At 37.5% G+C, this 24,962-nt stretch overlaps 2 protein-coding genes across 2 annotated transcripts; both read left to right on the top strand.

Annotated features, from left to right (window-relative positions):
• The first annotated feature begins 1,843 nt into the window (after window positions 1-1,843).
• LOC127840687 (solute carrier family 23 member 1-like) lies at window positions 1,844-19,879 on the top strand. The gene is made up of 13 exons (XM_052369100.1): window positions 1,844-1,912; window positions 5,140-5,316; window positions 5,760-5,917; window positions 6,394-6,485; window positions 7,535-7,590; window positions 8,788-8,969; window positions 9,863-9,983; window positions 10,766-10,922; window positions 12,176-12,429; window positions 13,351-13,467; window positions 13,984-14,140; window positions 16,470-16,565; window positions 18,282-19,879. The coding sequence occupies exons 1-13, from the start codon at window positions 1,844-1,846 to the stop codon at window positions 18,512-18,514; spliced, it is 1,869 nt and encodes a 622-aa protein (XP_052225060.1). The 3' UTR covers window positions 18,515-19,879.
• Window positions 19,880-22,033: 2,154 nt separating this feature from the next.
• Window positions 22,034-24,042, top strand: LOC127840686 (uncharacterized). Its single transcript, XM_052369099.1, has 4 exons — window positions 22,034-22,187; window positions 23,091-23,240; window positions 23,475-23,731; window positions 23,977-24,042. Exons 1-4 carry the CDS (start codon window positions 22,133-22,135, stop codon window positions 24,040-24,042), a joined length of 528 nt encoding a protein of 175 aa, XP_052225059.1. The 5' UTR covers window positions 22,034-22,132.
• Window positions 24,043-24,962: the final 920 nt, after the last annotated feature.

The following is a 24,962-nucleotide window of genomic DNA, read 5'->3' as shown; positions in this document are numbered from 1 at the left end:
GAAAAACGCGAAACAAGTCCCCTCTCAAAATTGTTCTAGGTCCATGATTGGAAGAGGACAATTACAACGAGTGAGGCATGGTATAGGGGAGATAACCCTGGGGTATGGTTAGGTTAGGGATAAAGTCAGGGGTCGGGTAAGGGTTAAGGTATGGGTTAAGGCTAACCCTAACCCAAACCCGACCCCTAACCCTAACCCTTACCCTAACCCTCTAACCCCCCCCCCCCCCATGCGCATTACAAGACCATGCCTCGCTCGTTGTCGTTGTCCGCTTCCCATTAATCATCGTCATAAATTGATCCGCGCTCGGGAAAACCGGGCTTAATACCTCTGCGTAAATTGTCGTCCAACATGTATCCATGCAATCCGCAGAGGCAAATCAGGGACGACACTTCCGCTTTTAAGAAGCTATTGGTAAAAATAAGTCTTTTCTAAACGTAAATCCAGTATAAACAAAAAGTGTCGTCTCTTATAAGTCTGTGCGGACTGCACAGGTTAAAATGGGTTGACACTTTACGAACATGCATTCAACCACGTTTTGCAAGACAAGTGTAGTACAGTTAATGAATTGAAATTCTAGCAAGCACTGCCATTGTATTTTCGTTTAAATGTTCCGTTATGGAAATTGTACAAAGTGTCGATACGTATATCTTCACATGTGAGTTGCAACAAATGTCACGTTGACAGCAAATTCCGGCCTATCTTACTCAAAACCTTATACCAAGCCCGGTTAATTCAATGGTATTCAGTTAAAAGTACTTTACTTTATTGAAGTTTGCTTCAACATTGGCCGGTACGGTTCGCAATTTAAAGAAACACAGCATAACTATAACCTCACGACGTATGTTTAAAATGAAGATACTAGTATGTGGTCACACTGAAATAAACGAAAACTTGCAGCGACATAAAAATTAACGAATGACTGATGACGACAAATCCATGATGAAACATACTGTCATTGTTCAATCACTGGTATCAATGTTTTTTTCGCTAACGCAATGCCCAGCTATAGCGGCTCAGTCTGCTCAAATTTAAGCCCAGCAACATAACTTGTGACGCGGACGGTCATGCAATGACGGTCAACTCCCTCCTCACCCGTCATGATACCCCCCCCCCCCCTCCCACACAAAAACACAAAACACACACACACACACACAAACATGTAAGGCCGTTGTCAGTTACTAGCGTATTTACTAAAACACATGTAGTCACTATATTATTTACACTTAGTTCTGGTTAACGTCTCAGATTGGCTTTTACGGGACAACTATGCGTCTACTTACGCCTTTGGATGACTGAATTACTTGCGACTGTTAAAGACGGTGAAATATACAAACAAGCACAACTGTATAGATACTGTAAAATTTTAACATTGTTACAAAACCACACGTGTGGTGCTGATTTTGGCAAATCACTTTCTCATAATTGTTTTCTTGTAGAATGGTGTCACATTTGCACACTCTAGTTCATTACGAACGTCGTATAAACAAAATTTAATGTTATTTCATTTTGTCGGAAAAAATGTTTACGTTCTAAATTGTGTATAATGAAAAAAAGCAAAGCATGCTTTGATTTATGCCAGGTTAAACTTGCAATTGGTTGTTTAATTGTGAAACAGCAGCCGATTACTGATGATGCTCATGACATTATCATCATACACGTAGTTGATTAACTACTGAATAAATTACTGCCTTCATAATGCAATCAACAACATTCGTTCTTGTCCGATGCTCAGCTGGTATGCGTTTCTTATTTAGAACAGAGCATGTGACAAGCAAGTTAATAAGACATACGCTTTCTGTATTCACCAAATTCACCATTTACGGATATTTCGCTTGTCACTATGGAGACGGTCGGTGGTCAGGAAAGCAGAAACGAGTTCGACAACGCAGCGTTCGAAATGACGACGCAGGTACGTACATTTATTTTTGGGCGGTCTATATTGAATGATTTTTTTTTATTTTGACATTGTCCTTAGTGGTTATTTTTCAAAATGTCTGTTTTACCAACGTTTTTATATTATTTACTACTTTAATGACTACTACTTCAACTACTTTTATTATAAGTTTACAACTGCGTGTTTGTTTTCTTCTATTTATACTACTACTGCTCTTCTACTCCAACAACAACAACTACTGCTGCAAATCATCCTGATTCTCTAGTGCAAAAAGTTCATCGACCTGCTTCTTCTTAACAATAGTTTTACTGCAGATCTCAACAATTTTGGAAAGACCCATCTAGTTACGTGGTACAAGTCAAGCTTACGGTATGTGATTTCGAAAATAATTTTGATGGGTGAGCTTTGTTTGCATTGACTGATTAATGGGAGTTTTTGTTTCCGGGGAAAGTCGAATGCATTTCAGGTAAAATATTTCATGTTAAAACTAGCTGTACATTTACGTTACATTTAAGACAACTCAGTCAATAAATGCTTGCCTTTCACTATTAGTGAATTTGCTTTCGCGCGTCTATTGGATTTCCTCGTGCTGACAAGTGATTGGTGTAAAACACGGATTCTGTCGTGTTAATGTGTGCGCCTTTGCAACGGTTCCCGGACAACTGGCCTACATTTCGGGTACGGTGACAACGTGTTGGTGGGAATTACAAGTATTGTCATCATCTGAGCTCATCGCGTGTCAATCAGGAATTGCAATGGCGTAGCTGTTTGCGTCCCTCGGTGCTTACATTTTCGATGGGTCAATATAAAATTGAGAACGCTGGAAATATTATTGATCTTAATAAAATAATACATAAAACATGTAATATGAATGTTTGTAAAATAAATATACAATTTTAAACTATGCAAATACACTTCAACACCGTTATTTCGAACACCGATAATCCGAAGTCACCGTTATTTCGAAGTATTTTTCCGGTCCCGATTTTGGTTCTTCTTTGTTTAACGTAAAATTTCATTGTTAATCCGAACTTCGTTAAACCGAAGAAATCGTTAATTCGAAGTGATTCTGTCGGTCCCAACACTATAATTCGCACCTAATTATCAATCTTTAATCCGAAGTCAAAACTGCAAAATACTGAGCGTAATTTCACACCTTTGTCGTGGCGCGTCAAAAGCCGATAATTACACCTTTGTCGTCTGCGCGAACGCCGGTGTTCACAGAGACATTGCGTATTATTTAAAAAAAGAAAGGTTAATTCATTTCCGAAAATGTTTTCATATGTATGTATGTCTGATAATTTGTGCTATTCGTTTTATTTTATATGTTCTGTAAATAGAGAAAAATAGAAACAAGAAAAAGAATCGTTATATTCCCCCGTTTGTTACTTTCTTTTACCGTTTGTTACGGTTCTTTAATCCGTTAATTCATTTCCAAAAAATGTATTCATCTGTATTTACGTGTATGACAATTTGTGGTATTCGTTATATTTTATATGGTCTGATAATTTGTGCTATTCGTTATATTTTATATGTTCAGATAATTAGCGCATATTCATTATATTTAACATGTTTTGTACTTAGAGAAAACATAAAAAGAAGAACAAGAATCGTTTTATTCCTTCGTTTGTTACAAGTAGAAATCTATTGCAATCTGACTAGTTTACTTTTTTTAAGTAAACAACTATTAATAGTAGCGTTTAACTGAACCATGCGAGTTCCACAACGTTTTATTATTACAGAATCCTCAGAAGTCGTCTGTCAAATGTTTATTTCGAATTATCGTTAATCCGAAGTTTTTTTAACGGACCCGACGACTTCCAAATAACGGTGTTAAAGTGTACACATATCTGTCTTTGTTGGTAGAATATATGTGTTTAGAGCGTAATGCTTTTACATTACATCTGTTTAATGCATATTGCTCGCACTCAATTGGTAAATGTTTGCATGCCCTCATGAAAAATGCTGTTGTTTTGTTTCTGTATAAGATGTCGTAACATAAGCAGCTAATTGAAAGTATCATTTGAAGTTAGGCCTCATAGCAATGGTATACACACATACTCGTTTTATGGTTTCTGAACTTACACTCACAAAACTCCGCCCCTGTCCAAGGCATGAGAACTGCCCTAATTTTAAGGGATCAAGTTCGGTCTACATTCGAAGGTCAATATTTTATTTGTTTGGTTCGTTGCTCAAAGGTTCCAGTCGGATTATCTTTAATTGCAATATGCATTTGGACTCTGTACCGTTGGTAATTATAATTGATTTTTTTAATATTGCACATTTTCTACAAGTGAATGTTGAATGAACGTAATTTTTTAAACTTATATGTTAGAGCCGATTTTTATCATTATATTTTACTTTAACACCTAGTTTTATGACGTGAGTGTTTGTACGAATGCTTCTTTATATTAACGTCTCCATATTTCTGTTCAGTTGCACAATTGTTAAATTAAGAAACTTGCATGTAGATTCTGACATGTGTGCTATATTGATGCATTTTCACTGAGGTTTTACGTCTGTCTGAGTATCTTCAGAAACAGCCTGTGTGAAAGGAATATATTTAATGACAACTAGTGCTTTTAGAAACAGTTGTTCTTATGATAGACATACACAACCAAGCTTTGTAATTTGGCCTTCTTAAACATTTTCCTGCTCGTCCCTGAAATGCAAAATAGGTAAATATTAACTTAAACGATGTCATGACTTAAAAGTTTTTTTATAAAAACGAAATATTCTGTATCTGATACTCGTCTTGTTTTAGTTCATCGTGCTTCATAAATTGACAATTCTGGTATCCGGGTTTTGACAAATTAATAAATCGCAATTACATTGGTATGTTTTATATTTCGTTGCTATTTAATAAGAATCGTGATGCTATCATGTTAATTTTTATTTACATTTAAGTGTTTTAATATTGCATTATGGATAAAACACATTGTTAACCGACATTCTTTGAAATACTAACAGTCGGATGCTTTTCATGTTTCGGTTATGTTGTGTTTTTGTTATTGAATTATGTCTCGGGCTTCGTCTATTATTGTTCTTTTTTAGTCGTTACTTGTTCAACAACCATATTGCGAGTTTGTTGTGTACTTGCGTATCTCCTGATTATAACACTAGATGTGTTTTGTGTTTCAAAGTTGAGTAACGGGTCCATTGCCTTTAATAAATGGTCGAAAGCTTATTTATCCTAACATATATTAAATAGCATTTATTTCAATATGTTTCCTTTATAAAAGACGAACGGTGCAAGTAATGGCGAAGTACACAAGGAGGTCAAGCATGCAAAGGACAGTAAGAACATTCCAAATGGCGCCGAGCCTCGTATTGAAATCGAGATTGAAGACGAGCCTCTCTTTCACTATGACGTTTTTGAAAATCCACCATTTCCTTTGCTTGTAGGATTTTCATTACAGGTGAGTGCCAATCCCCCCCCCCCCCCCCCCTGATTGAGGTAACACAAATACTTCATTTTAAAATAGGTATAGCAAGTTTTTTTTTTGTAAAACTATCTTGACATTGAAAGGGAGGACATCAATTTAAGGGAGATTACACAACCGATTATTACGTAATAAACGAATTGCACTGTATCATCACATAAATGCATACAACCACTTTTAAATGCCCGTTTATGATTCAAATATCGCATGTTAAAAAATTCCGCGGAATTAAGAGGCACTATTTGAATGATGTAGCATTGGTCCTTCATATTTGACATGTTTTTAAATCTGTAAGCCGATGGATAATTAATTCGTCTTTCTTATTACGTATTACAAATATACATCGATTATTTATTCATTTTGCGTTTTTAAAATTACACATAGGTTACTTTTATTTTTCATTTATTTCGTCGTTTTAGCAAATGCTGATGTCATTGTCTAGAAGCCTTTCAACAGCATTGCTGGTAGCGGACATTTTGTGTGCGCGCGGCGACGAGGCTTTGAAAGCGAGGCTACTCAGTACTACAATGTTCATGTCCGGACTTTGCACTTTGTTGCAAAACACTATCGGAATAAGGCAAGTTTTGCAAATCAATTTTAAATACAGTGACTTAACATTTCACAAATATAATTTTAACATGAATATAAATAAACTACCAAGATGCATTTTGTATGTTCGTGAGTGCCCTTTTTTGTCTGTCACTTGGAAGTTTCCAGCTGTATGCAAGCAATAGTGTGTCCAAAGGGGCTTGAGACATTTGACAATTTACACGCATAAACTAGTCGATCAATATATGAGAATGCATTGTCTGTTATAAATTTGTACGATCATTTAAGAACATAAATTGTGATGTTCAAACTTAATTTCATTTGTGACAAAAACTAAGAAGTGACGAAGAAACGCTTTCGTTTCAATGTAAAAGCAACAACTTACATTTTCTTCGTGAACGTATCATAAATCGATAGTGTTTGAGATATAAATAAGAAATATAATGTTTTCATAGAATCACATTAAATACCTTATATTTACTATCCTGTTGTAATTTATTAAAGACTGCCGCTCTACCAGGGCCCCACTGCGAGCTACGTGGTGCCCTTACTTGCCCTGATGGGCCTCAAGCAGTGGTCTTGTGAATCGGAGAACGGTACGTGATTGGTTAGTTTTAACAAGCAGTGGTCATGTGACAAGGAGAACGGTACGTGATTGGTTACTTTATACAAACAGTGGTAATGGGACAAGGAAAACGGTACGTGATTGGATAGTTTCTTAAGCAGTGGTCATGTGACTATGAAAAAGGTTCGTGATTGGTTAGTTTTATCAGGCTGAGGTCATATGACAAGGAAACCGTTTAGTAATTGGTTTGTTGTAACAAGCAGTGTCCATATGACTTGAAAATGTGGGAAATGATTGGTGAGTTGTAACAGGCAATACGAGGTTATGTGGCCCGGAGAGAAGTAGTTATGCGACTAGGTGTTCAGCAAGTTATTGGGCATGACTCGGAAAACGGTAAATGATTGGTTAGTTGTAACAGGCAATACGAGGTAATGTGGCCCGAAGAGCAGTAAATGTTTGGATAGTTGTAACACATAGTTGTCATTTGACCCGAAGAATGGTAAGTGTTTGGTTCATTGTAACAAACAGTGGTCGCATACATCAAGAATGGTAAGGAACTGGTTAGTTGAATCAAGTGATTCGGAGCACGGTACGTGATGGATCAGTTGTATAGCAAACAATGGTCGATCATACTTGGAGAACAGTGCTTGATTGTTTAGTTGTATCAATCAGGGACTATGTGAGTATACAAGCAGTGGCCATTTCACTCGGAGAACGGTATGTGATTGGTTGGTTTTATCAAACAATGGTCATGTGACTATTTTACCTACTCTTCATTAGCGGAATGATTAATTGTAGCGGCCGCCCTCACAAACCCGCTTATAACCACTCGAACGTCGTATGGCTACATTTTCCATTCCGATTCCATTGATTTACACAACACAGGCGTAGCAACGTCAGCACATGCGCAACGCGATGTTTAAATTTCAAATTTCTGAGAAAACTACCCCAAGATATATACGTCGCAAAAAGTCTACCTAACTTTCATAACGGTTAAACAAATTATCCATTCTATTTAGTTAAATTGTCGCTTACGTGCACAGTTACTTACATTTAACATGTATGACTCTTCTTTCTCAGAGGTCGGTACGAACTCCACGGAGCCGGCGTTTACCACCCTTGAAAAGATACAGAAGGTACGTGTGGGACAAGGACAGGACATATATTGTACAAAAAATTTGGTTGACACTTCTTCGATTGTTAGGATTTACTTTTCTGTTTTAATTCGTTAACAACATTTTCTGCATCGTTGTTATCCGCTATTGGCTTTATGTTAATATTTCTAAGCCGTACAAATTGTATGCTCTACACTATAAAATCTAAATGTTTAAACAAACCTTTGGCGGAAAATATAGCATTTAAGAGGAACTGAATAAAAATAAAATATAATAGGCATAATATTTCGAATGACAGTGAATTGCTTACATGCGCGATTTACACAACTATGGTAAACAGTAATGGTAATAGTTTGTCGATTGCAAGTGGTTTGTCGCCTTAAGCGTAAAATGCAGCTGATGTTAATATACAAAATGTATGTTTCTATACTGCATATTTAATCAAAGCGCTGAAGGCACTGAATTTGTTCGCTGTTGTATAATCTTAGACGCAATTCAGTTTTCATAATTATGTTATAGCTTTTTATATCGCAAGTTTGAAATGACCACAACCAATTCAAATTTATAAAGAGTGTGTCTGAAAGCACACGTCGAGATGTATGTCTTACAAGCTGTTAAATACTTTTGAATACATACACGCTATGTAGTGTACCAGTAGGAACTATAAACAGGCAGATGCGGTGGTTAGAGCAGACGCTTTAAGCATTCGTCGTCTGCTTAATTTACTGCAGTTATCTACACAGGCAGTCACGGGTTACGGTTCATAGCGTAGTTAAGCCCATACTGATTTGCAAAATTGCCTCTACATTATTTGTGAGCTAACGCCCACAAATAAAAACTATAAGTTTGCACAGTCTTTTAAGTAGTTCTATTGACAACCTGTTAAAGAGCTTATAGTAATACATGTATAGATCTTCAATTACTCCGATTGGGTTATATAATTTTACTTGGCGCTTTAAAGTTATGCCAGATCTAATGTGTCTTTTATTATATGGTGTGCCATTCTGAAAAGAGCAGATTATTTGTTTATGTTAACTTCTTTTTAAACTATAAAACATTAGACTATGAATTCTTTCTTATGTTTCTTTCTAACTGTACAACAAATCAAAAGTATGCCGATATATTAAGAACAACAAGTTGTTAGTAAGATACACCAATTTTTATTTACTAACAACATTAAATCATAGCTGCACAATTGCCATTGCTGTTTCCATGCAGCTTGAAGGCAGTCTGATGATCGCCGGCGGTCTGCACGTGCTCGTCGGTCTCACCGGCATCGTCGGCTTCCTGCTGCGGTTCATCGGACCCATCACGGTGGTCCCGTCACTCACCATCATGGCGCTATACGTGTACAGCGCCACCGTGCGGTTCGCCAAGGCGCAGTGGGGCATCGCCGTGTTGTGAGTATGCAGTGCACGGGATTTATGCCGTGTTGTGAGTATGGAGTGCACGGAATTTATGCCGTTTTGTGAGTATAGAGTGCATGGTATTTATCAACCTCTGCGCATAGATTTACCTCTGCGCATAGATTTGACTTGAACCAGCATAGCTTTCATAACCAACAAAGTGATGTTGAAACAATTTTGCAACAATAATTGTACCGTTGTGATTTTTACTCTTTTTTAATTTAGGTAATTTTATATTATGAACCTTAATTTACACACTATTTTCAAAATATATAAGAAACTGATACTTCGTTTCATAATATAATACATAAACAAAAAAGTCCTAACAAATATGGTAGGATTTTCTTGAACGGCAGAGATTGTTTGTGAGGGCAACAGAGCGGACAGATTGAAATACCGTGCACTCAGATCTGCTTTTATAAGTGAGAAAGTTGTGATACTAATTTGATAAAAATGAGCCGTGCTCTTGAAAATTGAGGCTTAATAAATAGGCATACAGTGTCGTCCCAGACTAGCCTGTGCAGTTTGTAACTGGATTTTCGCTGAAAAGCGACTTCCTTCAAACAAATAAAACTATTTAAGCGGAGAGTGTCGTCCATGATTTGCCTGTGCGGACTGTACGTGCTTATCTGGAACGACACTTGCGTTAAGATCAATTTTCCAAGAATGAGGATCAAAATATAGTTGTACCTGATTCTATACACCGATTGCTTTATGTCCTATCACATATCGTGCATAAATTTGGCAACATGGGCCTAAAATTTTCGTTTTAATCAACATATTGAACTTAAAGATGGGCCTCGACGGCTATTATGATGCACTGCAAAACCTTATGCAAACATTGATGATGCTCTACCGAGGTTAAATGGGCGGGTCTCATCTTTCAGGACGGTGGCCGTAGCGCTAATCCTGTCGTTTTACTTGCGCAAGTTCCGGTCGCCGATACCCCTCTGGTCCCGGACGCGCGGTTTCTACATCTACTGGTCTCACTTTCACAAGATGTTCTCGGTATGTAAAGTTGTTATTTTTCAATCATTGCTATCTGTTTTTGAATGCGATTGGACACTTTCTAAACAAAGTTTACAACTTAAAAAACAAGGTCGTTTTTCTTCTTTTTATGTAGTCTTCATAAACGCCGGTAGATTGAGAACCGTTTGAAAACTTAAGGAGATAAGGATAAATAGTTTCACATTCATTTCATTGACCGTTTATAATCAAATGTCAATTATCATTTACAAACAAAATTATGCAATCTTGTTGCAGCAAATACAACGCAGGTTATTTCTTTTTCAGTTTTTAATTTATTTTTTGCTTTATATTGTTTTGCTCGTAAGGCGAATTGTGCCATCAGCGAAATAATGTGCACAGAATGGCACTTGCCCCCTTTGCTACATTTTCAAGTGATTAGGTGGGAATAATACTAATAGTATTAGATAGCACATGCAGTCAGATATTTTCACGAGCTGTTTCACTTTCTTAATCCACTCGGTATCAAACTTTAACCCTTTACCACTTAGATACGTATTTTGAATCATTTGTTGTCCCATAGAAAATTTAATTTAATTAAATACCTTTATTACAAAATCCAAGTTTTAAAGGCTTCATTTTCAATCCTTAGATACTGATGAGTAGCAAACAGCATTAAACCTGAACAGACTGCGAGTTACTCGCAGGCTGTTCTGGTTTTATGCTGTTTGCAAAAGCCATTTTTCACTTTGCTTCTTATGGGGGAAATGGTGTTGCGTTAGTCTCAGTTTTCCCAGAACGAGTCTCCATTGTTCCACTTCTAGATCCTGATAGCCACAGTGGTCGGCTGGGGAGTAAGCGCTATCCTGACGGCGTCGGGAGCCTTCAGTGCAGACGAAAAGAGCAGCGACTTCTACGCGCGCACCGACTCTCGTACCTTCATCATCCGAGAGACGGGCTGGTTCATATTCCCGTACCCCGGTGAGTAGGAAAAATAATCGCTCGTTTTGGCTTTATACTGTTGTGGTCCTAGTATCACGAACATAGCTAAGTCAATACACTTACTTAACGTTGAGTCTTTTCTCAATCTTTGACGTGAGTTTCGCCATCATTCGCACATTGATGTTTATAAAAGCTGTTTTGAGTTTTGAATCTGACTCAACCCTGAGTTTTATGAGAAATATGTGCATGCGATTTGTGATTGTTAGCGAGCTGACGACATTTTCAACACTCATCTGAGTGGATTCTCGTATCTCATCTTCTGTGTTGAGCACACAAAAAAGATCATTTGAGTCGTGTTCTGAGAAAACTGGGCATAATGCAAGTGTGTAAAGTGTCGTCCCAGATTAGCCTGTGCAATCCATACATGCTAATCAGAGACGACACTTTCCGCTTACATGAGATTTTTAGCCTAAATGAAGTCTCTTCTTAGCAAAAATCCAATTAAAGCGGAAAGTGTCGTCCCTGATTAGCCTGTGCGGATTGCGGAAATGTTAAAATTAATCCCTGGTGTGGCCGTAATACATAATTTACCCTTTCCCAACCAGAAGTAAAGTGAAAATGGCTATGTGCAAACAGCATAAAACCAGAACAGCCTGCGAGTAACTCGCAGTCTGTTGAGGTTTTATTCTGTTTGCTGCTCAACAGTATCTAAGGGCTGGAACTGAAACCTTTAAAACTTGGATCTAGTTAGAAAGGCCTTAATTAATTTTAACTTTCGAAGGGACAACAAATGCGTAAAAAACCATCTGAGTGGTAAAGGGCTAAATCACGATGGGTCCAGACCATCACGTGTACTATTGTTCTTATATACTGCGCTCCATTAACTGCCTACCCGTACATACATCGACGCCAGACAAGAACGAAAGGCTGTTAAGACGTACGTGTAAATGACAGTACCTCCGCTTCGTTTGAATTTGATATGAACTTTAAGGAATGTAATTATGTAAAGATAAGTTGTTTGTTTCAAATAACTTCTCCGAAACTATAGATAAGAAAGGTCGGCCATACTTTTCGTTGGCCTTTTTAATGTACACACGTTGTTCGCCACTTTATAATGGGTGTTCCATGACAGATATCTACCAAATCTTTTTAGTGCATATTCTTAATACATTTAGGTTCATTCTATAAATGAGCGAACATTCAATTAAAAAAAAACGACCCAAAACAGTAGGGTCGGCCTGGTTATAAGAAACCTTCAGCTTTTTAGTCTTCACGAAAGCAAATATTTGCAGGCCAGTTTGGCTCCCCAAGTTACGACACGGGTGCGCTCATTACCTTCTTGCTGGGAACCATCGGATCCATCATCGACTCCATAGGCGACTACTACGCATGCGTGAAGGTAATCGAGGCCCCGCCCCCTCCGAAGCACGCGGTAAATCGTGGGATAGCCGTGGAAGGGTTCATGAGCATCATGGCCGGCTGGGCGGGGGCTGCGCACGCAACATCAACTTTTGGCGGCAATATTGGCGCCATCGGTATAACCAAGGTGTGGATTGTGTAACGTTATTATTCGTAACAAAATCTTACCTTTAAATCTGTAATTCTGGTAAATATATTTGCTTGAAACAGAAATTTATGATGTTATTTTTTTGTATTTGCTTAAGTTGCTTGAAAAGCTGCTTCAAGACAAACGAATGTCGCCAATCTACGCGTAATTTACAATTAAAGGTTGCAAGCCCGGGCGTATTTCACTATTTAAGGTCGCAAGTTCACGCTTGATCGACTATTTAATGTAGCTATTGCAGAAGTGTTTCGCTGCTTCAAGTCGCCAATCCACGCTCGCTTTACACTATCATATTTCTAATACAAGTATACCACTGTTTCTTTATTTAAGGTCGCCAATTCACGCGTGTTACAATATTTCAGGTAACCCGTCCATGACCAATTCACTATTTTAGGTCACCAATCCGCGCATGTTCAATTTTTAAGGTCGTTAGTCAACACGTGTTCCAATATATCAAGTCGCCAATCCACGAGTGCTTCACAATTGCAGTCAACGCGTGTTTGACAATTGCAGATTTCTCGTCTAAGCGGGTTTCACGAATTTATTTCTCCAGTCCACGCATGTTTCACTTCTCGCGTTTCCCGCTACGCGCCATTCCACGCATTTTTCACTACTCGCAATTCCTCGCGTTTTTACCACTCGCCAATCCACGCGTTTTCATTAATCGTCAGACCTCGTGTTTCCACCACTCGCCAGTCATCGCGTTTTCACTACTCGCCAGTCCTTGCGTTTTCACGTCTCGGCAGTCCTCGCGTAATTCACCAAAATCTCAGGTCGCCAGTTCATGCACGCGTATTCACTGAGTGAGGTCGCCAGTTCAAGAGTGTTGCAGTATTTCCGTTCTCAAAACACGGAGCTTCCACTATTTCAGTTCGCCATTTCACACTTGTTGTATTGTTCCAGGTCGCCAGTCTACGGGTGTTCCAACTCCTGGGCCTCATGTTCATAGTGATGGGCGTGATCGGCAAAATAGGGGCCGTCTTCGTCACGATTCCATACTCCGTGATAGGTGGCCTCCAGGTCACAACATACTAAATATGTGTTGTTTTTTTTTATAATTGAATGTAAAAATGACAACTTTAAGCGAAAATAATGCAACATTTTGCACACACAGACCCCATAACCATACCTTTCTAAAAAGAGCATTCTTAACTGAATTGATTTAAACGAATACAAAATGTACGTAATGATGTTTGCAAGAAAGAACTCTTCACAAATCAACATCGACTGTTTTTTTGCACCTTCTTTATTCGGTCGTTTTCTGGTGGAATGTAGCCCCGTTTCAGCTCAATATTTTACTATAGTCTTTAATTGTATCATATTTTAGTGATTTAGTAGTTAACGCATATGCTTACCCATTCGATATATTGAAAATTTAAAACCGGAACAACTGTGTAGAAAGTAAAACATGGCTTAGAGTAAAATATCGCCCTTTTGGCACATTGTACCTTTTATGCACCAATGGGGCGATATGTAGGTTTATTTAGAAAGTACAGTCCTACATGACTCGATTAATCAGTATAACATAACTTCCAGGTGATCAACTTCGGGGTTCTGGCCGGCGTCATGCTGTCTAACCTTCAGTACATCGACCTGGGCTCCAAGCGCAACGTGACAATCATCGGCATGTCTATGCTGGTGGGGCTGATGATGCCATACTGGATCAACAACACCAAGCGACCCATTAACACGGGTGAGTCGATAACTATTTTCGAATATTTACACTGCTCTACATTTCGCCATAAAATTTAACAATAATAGTGTGTTGCAATATTGTGTTTTTAAGGGTTCATGCAAAGGATAACGGCAATAGGTTGCCATTCAGGTAAACTAAATGTAAATTAATGTGTTTTTTAAGTTTATTCATCACTTTCCTTAATTGGAACGACGTTAGTGAAGCGCACTGATCAGCTATGGAGAAATGCGGTTGTGTTTATGAAGAGGTGCATATGGACTCCCAGAGCCGTCATAGCAAAAATTATCAAAGGCTCTGTGAGTCCGTTTATATGGAATACAATGCATGCCAAAACCGCCTTGAGAGAAACAAACATTATGTCTTATTACGTCAACAACGGTTAGTGGGCAACCTCTGGGCTGGTATTCACAAAGCAACTTAGGGAAGTCTTAAGTTAAGCTGCTCTTAAGCCAAAAATTCAGATCAGGTTTTTGCAAGAAATCTCATGCATTCTGTTTGCAACGGTTTAAATATTACTCACCGAAGTAATATTTACTAGTTTAAAACATGTAAATATTAAGATGCATAACTATAGCGCAGAATTTTCATGACTTTCCTTATGTTTTCCCTAAGCAGCTTTGTGATGACGGGCGCAGGTAGACTTTGGTTGGTGCTAAGTCCCCTTTTATTCATGCTGGGTGTGGAAAAAACTTGAAAAAAATAATTACAAGTTCTTTTATTCATTTATTGATGGTAATGCGTGAATGCATTTCGTCTAAATTTTCGTAACAATGTACATTGTTGTATTTCAAAACAATATAATAACACTAATTTTTATAATTTAATGAAATTGAACGAATTAAAAATAATATGCGTTCCTCTTGTAATTTTAATTGCTCAAAACAATTAGGCCCCTTTGTACATGTATATTAAATCGGAGATATGGGAACGTTCAAGTTCCACTGCCGGATGGGACCACAACAGTTTTTGTCCTTGTAATATTCAAACGTTTTGTTCCTATATTGACTGCGTCGGATACAAGTGTTGGTCTTAGTCCCTTAATAATTCATGTATTTGTTGATTGTGTGAACTTTTCTGATGCGAAAAAAACTAAACATCAAAAGTCATATCAAGTCCATAATTTTTTTTTTGTTTACACTTACATGGCTTAAAAATTGCCTTACCTTTTAACGCCCCCGAAGGAAGGCTTATACATGAATTAAGAAAGCGTCGTTTGTTTTTCTGTACGTCATTCTGTCGCGTTTATTGTGCAAGCATAACTCTGGAAGTAATAAATGATTTCCAATAAAACTTCGTATACTTATAGTGGGCATTGCGGGGAGTACAAGAACAATAACTCTCTCATAAGTATTTACAGAGTTATTTTCTTAAAGTCATTTTTCTAGTGCAGGGAATTACTCCCGTATTATTGAAGGTATTAAAATGAAACTTGGTAAATTGATAGACAAATTGAGAGGTAGACCACAGTACACGAACCACATCTCTCTTACTAGTATTTTTGTAGCTTTTGTTCTTTTTTGTATAGTCCAACTTCGTGTGTGTACCACAACCATGCGCGCATTGAAGATATTCAACGAATCTTAATTATTTATATACAGTAAAAACTGAGAACAGTCAATGGGAATAACCAAAGTGACCGTTGTTGACGAGTGACCGCTATTCTCGGATCACCACTTTTTAGATGGTTGGTCAGTTGGCAGTATTGCTACGTCGTTACCCCACCCAGTCGTTCGCACACAGTGTAAAGCAAAGGCAATGGTCGATAACTAAGCATACTAACATAAGCAATTTGTATTAAATAATACAGAATAATGTCTTATAAATTGCTTTAATTTCATAACTAATTTTCAACTAAATCAATGACCTCAACAATGTACTCACAGATGGCTTTGATAGAAATTGACAAGTACAAGGACCATTACTCCATCTTAACTACGAGTTATTGGTCTTTGTTAATTGGTCATTTGTCAAGCATTAATACATAAGCATAGAAGGGAATAAAATAAGAATTTATATACTGATGGAGATTATTGAGAAAAAGGGAATGGTGAAGAACCATAACTCTTTCTACAGTACTTTTGGAATTTTTGCCATTTGCATATTTTAATAAAAATATCTATCATGTAATTACTTTGGGCAAAGCAGAAGTCTTAAAGTATTGACTACATTTAATGTTGATATGTTGATTACGTTTTTGAGAGGAAGTGCACGGTAAATGTACCTTAACTCTTTGTTCAATATTTAAAAATTCATTGCTTTGTATTCATGTGCAACCATTACCTGCTCAGTTTTGCACATTACGTTAACCCTGCATTGCTCCTTGTAGGCAATGCTGACCTTGATAGCACGATCCTCATGTTCCTCGGCAATCCCGTGTTTATGACGGGTATCATCGCGTGCTTCCTTGACAACACTATGCCAGGTAGGTAATCCCTAGTTTGTATGCCTCGATACGTTAATTGTTTATATATACGCATTTCACTTTTCGGCGTTATGTGTGTGTATTGGCATTTCGGAATTCAGAACAATTTTAAATAAACTTAAATAACACCTAGCATATATTGTATATTGTGCGCCTTTAAGGCTGCGCGGTCATCAACTTGTTTATAACAAAGACAACATACCACAACTATCGAAAGGAGTACAAGCAGCGGTAAACGCGAATGGTCCGGTGCTCTACTACACACAAGGAAATGTAACAACCACGGGTGTTCGGTGCGTGGCCAATTCACTGAAACACTGTCAATATGCCATAAAACAACACTTTAATCACTTTGACCAAAAGACAATTCTGATATAATACATATGAACATAATCAGATTTTTTTGATTTTTTTTTTGGGGGGGGGGTCAAAGTGATGAAAATTGTTATGTTTTTTGTGACATATTGATAGCGTTTCAGTTGATTGGCCACGCGCCCAACACCTGTGGTAACAACCGAACATCAACAAGACGAAATCTTCAGCAATACTTTTAGCACTCATCGCCAATACTCAGTCTGGCTAATCTAATCGACTACGGACAAAGTGCAATCAACTATGAAGACCGTCGTTCTTACTGGGGGGGGGGGGGGGGCAAAGTTCTTACTGGGGGGCAGAGAGCAAAGTCAAACTCCAGAAGGAAACTAAACATCATAAGGAAACTGGCCCGAATGAACCTTAAAGATCTTCGATCAAGACCGGGGTACTGAGGCACAGTAAGACCTCACCTGGAATGCGGCTCCAACTCTTGTGTGTTGATTGCCTAGTTCATCAGAATGCCGAGCCATGAAGAAGAAAATGAAGGCAAGTTTGTCAGAGGATCTCCTGATGCATAGTAGAGTGACCAGTCTCTCAGTGTGAATACTGGACAAAGATCTGTTTTGTTCCAGAAAGCAAAGCCATTGTGAGGAAGCATCAGGATCAGCTGCCAGCAGATGCCGAGCCCCTGAACCGTACTGACAATCTGCCTCGCTGGGGGAAATACACTAAGGACCATCACCGTCTGTACCTAAGTCCCACATCTGATCACGATAGACTAAACCACCACATGAACAGAGATTCCACCTCGTGCTGTCATCAAAGTGCCTTTGTGGAGAAGCGGAATACACGGATTAACAAATCCTTGAGATTTGCAGGGACCACCAGCCACTGACGGTAAATGTGTGGCGTGACACTGTAAGCCTGCAGGAGAAGCTGTATGGGCACGTGGAGTCATTATAGAACATCGCCCGTTTTATCCCTGCTTCCGGACCACAAGTGTAGCGGCGATCGAGACGAAGATGATTGTGTTCATAGAAAATCACCGCCCAATAGCAATATGTTGATAAGATATCAACAAACATATAAGTAATGTTATTTCGTCCAGATAGCTATAGTTTTCCGCACACACAATTAAAGTTTGGGTTACTTATATAATTCTTGACTTTCAAGGAAATTGTTTTGCGTACTTTAAGAAGAGAGCCTTTACAGCACTTCTTTCAGAGGCATAATTTCGAATGTGCATACAAGTGCTTTCTATTGAAAAGCAGTCACAAACCAGTCTTATTACCAATATCTCAAGTTGGACGGCAGACGCTAAATATTTAAAATAAAAATGAATTTACCTGGAATACCGCATTATTTGTATGCATAGTGCAACAAATATCAATATCGCTTCAGGTACACTAGAAGAGAGGGGTATCAATGCCTGGCAGTCGGAACTAGAGGTCGGCGTCGACTATGAAACGACGCCCGGTGACCGGAAGTCAAAAACGGGCGCCGATGAGATTCGAGCCCGGAAATTGGCAAGGACGCTTTACGTCATACCGTATTTAAACCGCGTGTTGCGCAGATTTCCGAGAATCCGATTTATACCGATTTGTCAGCGCTACAATCCGCGTCTTGATGAGTAGACAGCGACTGGGGGCATTTTGTGGAAAGAGTGAGCGGTGAATAAAGAACGAGACGGTAAAAGGTCAATTCTACTTGCAGAGGATTTTACAGTGAATGCAATAGAAGAGTCATTCGAACTTGTAGCTCGTATGGTTTACGCCGTCTGTTTGCTTTTCTCTTTTATGACGGATCTCGATATTGTCTTAAATTATGTTGCGTTTCAGAGTGTTTAATTTCTTAAGCTATTTTTGTAAGTTGTATTTTTTCCAAGATCGCAGTGGTGTAATGGATATGGTGTCCGCCTAGCGATCGGGATGTCACGGGTGATCTCCACAGTCGGAGCGTTTTAGATTTCTCCCATTAACACCAAGTAATAGTCACAGGAAACGGACTCGAAAATGTTTTCGATGCAATCGAGCTAAAATAAATAGGTTGAAACTAAGCTATTTACTATATAAATCTATGAAAATCACGTGACCCTTGAGACTTGGTTACTTTTGACCCCAGGGACATGATATGAAAAAAATCGATAGGGGAAAACTATACAATTTTACACATTAAATATCAAACACCGTACCCTTGCGGTTTCAGAGATGCTTTTTTTTAAGTTTATTGATATTTACAAAACACTTCTATATAGTTTTACCCTAAGGTAGAGCATAGTACTACCATAAGACTTTACATGCAAAATTACAAACCTCCCAGCCTTGAGGTTTCAGATATGAATATGTTTACAGTATTTACTATATACATGTAAGGGAAAAAAAGTCTGAAATTACATGTGCGTAAAGTGGCATCACAGATACAACGCAATCGTGGACGACCCTCTTCGGTCTCACTGGCTTTTAGTTCAGAAGAGATTTGCTTTAAAAAAAAATCTACAAAATCGTAAAGTGTCGTCCCTGATTAGCCTATGCGGACTTCACTGGCGTATCTGTGACACACACTTTGAGCACGCGCATTAAGCCAAGTTTCCCAAAACTAGACTCATGTAATTGAAATCTTTATTGAAGTGTAGGGGCCCTTTCACACATGATTGATTGATAACTTGAAAGCAATCAATTAAAAGATCTATTTTGACAACCTCAATCAATTGTTTTTGGCGGGAGAATTTTCAGTACATATCAAATAAATATAAATAAATATATCAAATGGTCTTTTCTTTGTTTATATTGTGTTCTAGTATGTGTTGTTGAACAAATTTTTTTATAAAATATATGCTGCACATGTGTTGTATCTATTAATCGTAACAGATTTAGTTTTATTAAAGTGTATCGGTTGTTAGTCTTGTTGATCATTAGTGTTTCAATATATCGTATTAGCAATATTCGAATTAAATTAATTTGTTTAAAAGTAGATTATGTTGTTTTTTATGAATTTATACGTTTGAATAATCGACTTGACAAAAGTTTCGATTACAAGATTTGACAGGCTTACTTTATAGTATGTAACTTTCCTTTCATGGGTCATTCATATGAAAATGAAATGGAAATGAAAGGTACACTGTTCTTCAAATATTCTTAAACTGCATATGTCCTTAATGCGCCTATGTAATCAAGAAAAAATATAAAACACGTTCGATAACTAACCTTGTTGTGTTGTGTATTGTCTGAATTGACGCATCTTTATGTTCATGAACAAGTAATAATAGCTTAAACATGTGTTACCAAAATTACAAAATTCAATGAAATATCACTTCTGTGGTTGAATATAATGGATTATAACAATAAGAAGATCGACGTTTCTATCAGTTTTCTACGTTTACCAACATCGACCTGCAGCCCATTACTTGCCTTGTTAACACACACTTGCCTGCAGTGCATTCATCAAGACTTGACCTCAACAGGACAAAACAACAAAATCGACATAGTGGTCAGAGGTAAAAATGATTAACAAAAGCTATCAGTCATATACAAATCACTCATTAAATTGACAATTTATTGGCAGTAGATTCTAAAATGACCAATGACAGTCGCTTGAACAATGACACTCACTTTCAAAACAAGTCGCTGATTATGTGATTAACCATTTGTATAAATTTTGACAATAAATATCAATAAACGACATAATTGACAGTTAATTAATATGATTTATTATATGTTTGTTAGTAATGATATTTTGCTCATTAAACATATGCAGACAGAAAAGTAAAAAGGGGGGCCAAGAAAGCTCTGTATCGCTAACCTGAATTTCGGGCAGTAAAGTGACTTGCAAGGTTTGTCAGTCAAATACTTGCTCTTAAACCATTCCCCCTCGTGCTTTAATTTAAACGCATCGTTACTCTGTTTATGACCTCAATAACCACACTTACCGGAAAACTTTTTCTTAATTTTGCAACGTTTAAGCTTACGCGTTCATTGGGTGAAAAATACACACCTTACGCTGTCTTATGTTTCACTTCTTTATTGTTATAACGTTAAGTTATTTGGAGGAAAAAAGACAAAAAATTGAGAATGGTTTTTAAATTATATATGAAGTAATAAAATGTACATGTGTTTGTTTTCTGCGTTCAAATATGCAATATAAACAATAACGCTAATCACTAACGAGTATATAGGTGCATGAACCGGTTACTACTGATCATCGGCATCATCCATATTATGCATGTGGTCACAGACAGTTTGTGACTTGCTTAGTGGTCACGGAAATGCCCCAGTACTGGCATAGGAGTTTTTTCATGTCCGAATTCAAAAACAATACGAACTCTGTCATCGCGCAAAGTTTTCCCCAGTTAACTTATGGCGTCAAACATTATTTTACAAACAGATCAATCACACTGCGCCATGCATTGGTCACAAACGTAAACGTGAATAAAAACAAGCGTTATGTTCAGCGGGAATTGACGTTGATATTTATCGACTACATTGGACAATTGCTTATTGATTTTTATAACTTTTTTGACATGAACCATCAAAAACAACACGAAATCAATTGATACACTCATACTTCTGATGATCATAAATTTATGACTCAGTGATAACATAAACGTCTATCGTTGCAGTATATATAGCGAATATGTTGCATGGTGCTTCAGTTTTAAGTCACTGTGAATATTAGGTAAGTTAAGCTTTTTTATAGATATTTTTTACTATAAAATGAAAAATGTTTTACACGAAAATGCAAATATTACATACACGCATATGCTATAACGCTGAGCTTTTACTATATAGATGCATGTAAATATTCATATCGCAAATATTTAAATAATGATAATACATATTATTTATTGACATCTGAAATCAAATGAGAGAATTTGTATCTGACATATTTCTCCAAAACATATGTATCTAATAAATGACTTAAAAGCAATGCAAAAAGACCTGTGTTTTATATGATTATTATTCTTCGGTTGTAATAAAATATTCATGTGAAGAAATATATTCTTAAACAACAATGAAACTCACATATTGTTCTAAAATGAACTCTTATTGTAAATAATACGAAGTGCGAGTACACAAAACATGTTTACGTTCAATTGTTTACACTTTTTCAATTGTATATGTATGCTATTTTCGCGATATAGCTAGTGTCTTATTTCATAGCGCTGTTGTTATTTTTCAATTTACGCCAGTGGACAATAAATTGATTATTTAACTTTATATTTCATTTAAAATGATAACATAGGTTTTCAGAGAGTAATGAAGACGCTGTTGGTTCTCGCAGCCATATTGGCCATTACGGCGGCCACATACAGTAAGTGATCACTACGACTTACACAGTTTTTAAGCTAATTAGTTATTAAACTGGTACGCGTTCTTTTTAGTATTTTTGTAATGATATATTTAACTTTGTTAAAAACATGGCGCTTGTGAAGTGACACTTTTGGCTAATATTGGACTGTTTCTATTTTGAAAAACAAAATGCCATCGGACATAATGTTCTGTTTCACGAAACGCGATTTAAGCATGAAATCTTCAGGAGTAGACACCTTCGCGTTGGACCAATGAAATCACTCGTGTGTTTCTAATGTCGACCAGTTGAAATGCATGTAAACAAAGGTTCCAAACGGCGCTGGACAGTTAGTGTTGATGCATAATGCAACGGCAAGAACGGTAATAATGTTTTTTCATACGATTTATTGAATTATGGTACCGAGGTCCGTGAATTTTGCAGGGAAAAAGCCCTTTACTCTATGAAGATTTCAGTCTTAGATCGGGTCAGATAGGTAACGAGTAGGTCACGCGAGTTGTGTATCGTGTTGTTTCTTTAAATTTGACCCAGGTTACACGATATATACATTTCCAGTAGGGAAATTAATCTCTGCGTTGAATAAGACCGAGTTCATGGAAATCGCTGCACAATTGATGAAGTGATGGCTGCTCAAAGCGATGCATCCCGTTTTCGGGCCATTTTGAATTGAATACCTTGTTATATATTCATATATTTGATAGTAACAAAAATTTGAGAGAAGTAGATTTTCCGTTATAATTTGATTTAAAAAAATCAAAAATTATGTTTTTACTAATGAATATCGTAGCCAAACGCTAACCACCTGTGAGCTGGGACGGACGTCTATAATCGGACATAGCCGTATAACGCAAACAATCTAAAACTGCTTAGCGTCCGAAAACAAATATATATATTTCACGTTTTAAGGTCGATATCGATATGGGGGTCACCGTGGACTCTACAGGGGCGGGGTTATAGGCGGATATGGCCCCTACGGTTACGGTAGAGCCGGTTTCATTCAGGGACCAAGGGGTTTCTTGGCTGGTGGAAACCTTGGTGTATTTGGGCCGTATGGGGGTAAGTGCTGCTTTTGTTTTACAATTCTGCATTTTAAAATGTAGCTCAGGCGTATACTTTCCACGTCATTATTATCGGACTTTTCATAAAATACAAGGTTATTTTGGCCGGAAGTTAAGTCCTTGTATATTAAGATTCTTCATTTTAAAATGTTGGGCGTATACTAGCAACGTCATTACTACCTGATGTTACAAAAAAAATTGTTTTCTTTATTGTATCTCGCTTGAAATACAGGCTATGGCGGCTATGGTGGTTATGGAGGTTACGGAGACTATGACGACTATGGAAGCTACGGTGGTTATGGAGGATATGGTGGTATCGGAGATTACGGAGACTATGGTGGTTACCGAGGCTATGGCGGTTACGGGGGCTATGGTGGTTACGATGACGACTACGGACGCTATGGTGGCTATGGCGGTATTGGTGGCTTCGGAGGTTACGGTGGTGTGGGCGGTTACGGCGGTGTGGGCGGTTACGGGGGGTACGGCGGAGTGGGTGGTTACGGGGGGTACGGCGGTGGTTATCATGGCCATAAATATGGTAAGTCTAAACACCAATCCTTTCCATTCAACAAATAACGATACTTTTTCATTAAATTGAATAGAGGTTGAACAAATATGAACAACTGAAAACATTTTCACTACAACATACTTGATATTTTTATTATTGCTGCGTATATAAACCAAAATGTTTATCAATTTCAAAAATGAATTTCACGTATTTGTTTTTCCAACAGGCAATAAAAGAATCTACTAAGATCCACTTTGGTCAAAAACCACTGTTTGATGTCGACTTTGCATGAACTTTGGACTACAGAATACCGAACTTCGGTTATATTATTGTGTATCTTCTTTTTATATGCAAATAAATGCATCTTTGACAAAACACAATTTGGTTTGATATAGCACATAAGCAAGAAATGTTATTTATAGAGGCGTGAATCCACTGTGTTTGTCTGATTACTAGCATATGCTTACTCACGCTACATTTTATGCGAAATGTGCTTACTCTAATATATTGCAAGCGAAGGTTTGAAAACGTATTTTTCGTTGATTTTCAAAATTTCGTTGTTTTCCAATCGACGGTATCTCCAGTTTCAATCATATTAGTATACGAGCGTATGTATAATTGTATTTATGAATTATATTGCTTTCCAACTAACGTGACGGAACAACGCTTCCTTGCGTATGTGTCCCCATTTTGAAAATATTTTTTTGCCCGTCATTCCCTGCGCAGAATCACATAGAACAAGGCATAGATCTATACCTGTTTATTGATAGATCTTTAATAGCGGCAGGTTAGTTTCTAAGTGAATACTTGTCAGAATTATAAAATTCAATGTTAATTATCTAATCTATTTCGTCTGCCAACATCCTACTACATCCGGGCATTTTGCCGCAATGTTTACATCTGGACACTGCGCGCAATATCAATAGGTTGTTCACCATACTGCAGGATTTAAAGTAGCGGTGTTCAAAAATCGTTATTAATTGAACTACTTCTTCACTCTGTAGGTTATGGATCTATAAATTACTGAGTTCCGTTGTTTCGCATTGTCAGCTTGAGGATTACACAGAAAAGAACGCGAAGACACGATGCGAAGATGCAAAATCAAAATGCAGATCGCGATACAAATAATAATATGGTTACGAGGTCTAATTAAAAAGTTATGACCAAAGCGGACACTTGGCCTTGATGATATGATGTAAAATACTGCATTCA

The sequence above is a fragment of the Dreissena polymorpha genome, chromosome 8 (assembly GCF_020536995.1).
Source record: "Dreissena polymorpha isolate Duluth1 chromosome 8, UMN_Dpol_1.0, whole genome shotgun sequence".
NCBI lineage: Eukaryota > Metazoa > Mollusca > Bivalvia > Myida > Dreissenidae > Dreissena > Dreissena polymorpha.
The sequence above is the reverse complement of the archived record's forward strand: the minus strand, read 5'-3'. Positions and strand labels throughout refer to the sequence as shown.

Excerpts from the sequence above, each read along its gene's own strand:
- LOC127840687 (XM_052369100.1), top strand. The coding sequence starts at position 1,844 with ATGGAGACGGTCGGTGGTCAGGAAAGCAGAAACGAGTTCGACAACGCA. Across the intron at positions 10,923-12,175 it reads GTTCATATTCCCGTACCCCG|GCCAGTTTGGCTCCCCAAGT; the intron begins GTGAGTAGGAAA and ends AAATATTTGCAG. Across the intron at positions 13,468-13,983 it reads CCGTGATAGGTGGCCTCCAG|GTGATCAACTTCGGGGTTCT; the intron begins GTCACAACATAC and ends CATAACTTCCAG.
- LOC127840686 (XM_052369099.1), top strand. The coding sequence starts at position 22,133 with ATGAAGACGCTGTTGGTTCTCGCAGCCATATTGGCCATTACGGCGGCC. Across the intron at positions 23,241-23,474 it reads TGTATTTGGGCCGTATGGGG|GCTATGGCGGCTATGGTGGT; the intron begins GTAAGTGCTGCT and ends CTTGAAATACAG. Across the intron at positions 23,732-23,976 it reads GTTACGGGGGGTACGGCGGA|GCAATAAAAGAATCTACTAA; the intron begins GTGGGTGGTTAC and ends TTTTTCCAACAG.